The following is a 2,983-nucleotide window of genomic DNA, read 5'->3' on the forward strand; positions in this document are numbered from 1 at the left end:
TCGGATCACTCGCCGGCTCCGCCTAAACAAACTGGCCTGCGGGTAGCTAGTAGCACTAGAGGTCGATCGCAGAGCGGGAGCCGGCCGAAACCCCACGTCAGTGATACAGTAGTATACCGCGCCTAGCTACGCTACGGCCCCAGCCAGAAATAATGCGATGCCCAGCTAGGATGCGAGGCCTGAGCCACCGTCGCTGTTGATCTGGATCACCGGGTTTGGGCATGGCAGGCGCTGCACGCCTCCCGTCGGTTTGTGGCCGTAGCTGTAGGCTCACAGACAGAAGGCTGTTACAGGGGCTGATGACGCATCGGGGCTCAGCATCAGCTGTAGGAGTGTGTGTAATGAACCCTGTCACTTCCGTGAGACCGTGACCCTGCGAGTTGTGTGGGCAGGTTCTCGATGGGGGCATGAAAATGAAGCCTCTTTTGGTGCTGTTCGTTTGGGTTGGGGCACTCTGCCTGTAACGAATGCGGTGCCCGGAGACCGCTAGCGATAGCAAGAGCCCCGCTATTGTGTTTAGCGCTCGGCGCCGCCTTCTTGGCACAGGACCTGCAATCAGACGTGCATGCAATGCACGCTGAAACTCTGAAGGCAGTGCTTACACGGCGATTGGCATGTGCGATAAAAGATTCTGGCTCTTGGAAGAGCCGATACGGTACCTACCGTCGTACACGGTATTGCCACTGCAGTTCAGAGTTTCACACTAGCTAGGACAGCAGAAACAGAGCCGCAGAAACAGAGGAGGGGAGGCCACTGCATGCTTGCACTCGCTCTCGAGCACAAAGGAAAACTAGGAAAGGCCATCATGCCGACGCGACAGTTGTTTACACCGGGCCACAAAGTCTAAGCCCAGTGGACCTCATAATTAGCAGGTCACTCGCAGTGTCACACATGCAAATTGGATTAGACCAGAAGGGAAGAAAACAAGGGACCTTTTTTAAAAAAGAAAAAAGAAATTTATTAGTATTATTAACACATGAGCGCAGAAGAGTTGCGGCAGGAAATCCAAGCGGATCACACAGGAGGAGGAGAGGGAGCCGAGCCATTTGCCAGTGCCGCACCGCACCCCCCTTTATATTCCCCCAGTCTCCCACCTCTTTCTCCTCCCCCATTTTCCATCCCACCACCGCCCGTCTCCTTCCTCCCTTCCCCCTGCCTGCCCCGAGCCGAGCGCAAAGCCAGCGCAGCAGAGCCTATCTTCTTCTTCTTCTCCCTCCTTGTTGGATCGCAGCTCTTTCCTCCTAGCAGCGCCCGATACACCAGGTTTCCTTCTGCAAGCAACGATTTTTGGCGCGCACTGGCAATGGCGTCCACGTCGAGCTCGACGCCAGCGGCAGAGGTGGAGGAAAGGGGCCGGAAGCGGAAGCGCGCGGCCGGGGCGGCGGAGCCCGCGGCGCCGGCGCAGCCGTCCAAGTGGCGGACGCGGCGCGAGCACGAGATCTACTCGTCCAAGCTCCTCGAGGCGATCCGCCTCGTGCGCGCTGGGCCTTCCTCCTCCGCCTCCGGCGCGGCGGCCCCGGTCCCGCCGCGCGGCTGGGCCGTGCGCGAGGCAGCCGACCGCGCGCTCGCGGTCGCGGCGTGCGGGCGCACGCACTGGAGCCGCGCCATCCTCGCGTCCCGCCGCCGCCGCCTCCAGGCCGCGCACCGCGCGCGCCTCCGCGCCCCCGCGTCCCCATCTTCGCGCCACGACGCCGCCGCCGCCATCGCCTCCGCGGCCTCGGCCTCGGCGGCGGCGAAGGGCACGGCCACGCCGCCTCTGGCGAGGAAGGCCAAGGTGCTGGGCCGGCTGGTGCCCGGCTGCCGGAAGCTGTCGTTCCCGACGCTCCTCGCCGAGACCACGGACTACATCGCGGCGCTCCAGATGCAGGTCCGCGCCATGACGGCCCTCGCCGAGGCGCTGTCCGCCGTCTCCGCCACCTCCTCCTCATCATCCCCCGGCGTCGGCTCCTCCTCCTTCTCGCCGCCATGACCCGAAGCCTCAGCATTCGTGCATTCGTTGTAAAATTTTCCCTCTCTTTTCTCCCCCGCGAATTTTTCCTCGGGATTAGTTAACCTACCCCCGCGCCCCCCCCCCCCCCCCCCCCCCCCCCTCTAGTTTTCTTTGTCGTCTTGTTTCTCCCAGTTCGGTGAGCGGTTAGTGATGATGAAGAAGACGATGATGATGGCGTCCCAGTGATTAACCCGTGTTGTAATGTGATAGAAGAAGCCGTAGGCCACAGTGGTTTTGCTGTCTCCTCTCCTCCCTTTCCTCCCAGCTCAGGATTCTTTTGTAGCTTGGTTTGTTCTCATCTGCTTCGATCGCTCGCCAATGAATGCATCTTGAAATGTTCGTTCAGATCACATCATTTGCTTCTTGCTTAACATCCCGTAGCGTAATCCTCTGCAGGCTGCTGCTGCAAGCAGATTCAACCGTTCTTCATGGCTTGCTTGTATTTGTATCATCTCATAACCATAATTACTGATCTGTACTTCAAAGAAACCTGAAATGATGCTCCGTTTTTGCGTTGGTGGACGAGGAGCGCGAGCCTTTCATTACGTGCCCGCGATCCCAAGTCAGCCCCCTCGACCCCGAGAGAGGTCTGCACTTGCACGCAGCCACGCACGACCCAAAATTTCTCGACCTTTCCGCGGCTCCGGTCACATTCGCTAAGTTTTGAATAGAAAATTTGTTGGATACATACAAGATTTCCACAGCAGTACGAACACAAAGCAAAAGGGAAAAACTTCCGTAGACGACAGACCCGTGTGCAAGCAAAGATGGAGAGACGAGAGGATTGGTATTTGGCAATCGCATCGCAAAAAAAAGAGAGAGAAAGAAAAAGAAAAAAAATCCGAGAGGATGATGGTACGCGATTGTTTTATTTCGTACTGGGCAGTCGTACCACTCGTAACATGGAACGTGAAATGCTCTGCGACGTGAGGGGATTAATGGGCACGTGGCCGATCTGATCGAGCACCCCCGCGGGGCCTACGTGCAGCCACG

The 2,983-nt window shown here is 58.5% G+C and overlaps 1 protein-coding gene across 1 annotated transcript; it reads left to right on the forward strand.

Moving 5' to 3' along the window:
• Positions 1 to 1,109: 1,109 nt before the first annotated feature.
• On the forward strand, positions 1,110 to 2,437 carry LOC136540055 (transcription factor bHLH147-like). Its single transcript, XM_066532040.1, has one exon. The coding sequence runs from the start codon at positions 1,304 to 1,306 to the stop codon at positions 1,967 to 1,969; it is 666 nt and encodes a 221-aa protein (XP_066388137.1). The 5' UTR covers positions 1,110 to 1,303; the 3' UTR covers positions 1,970 to 2,437.
• Positions 2,438 to 2,983: the final 546 nt, after the last annotated feature.

Source organism: Miscanthus floridulus, chromosome 2 (genome assembly GCF_019320115.1).
Source record: "Miscanthus floridulus cultivar M001 chromosome 2, ASM1932011v1, whole genome shotgun sequence".
Taxonomy (NCBI): domain Eukaryota; kingdom Viridiplantae; phylum Streptophyta; class Magnoliopsida; order Poales; family Poaceae; genus Miscanthus; species Miscanthus floridulus.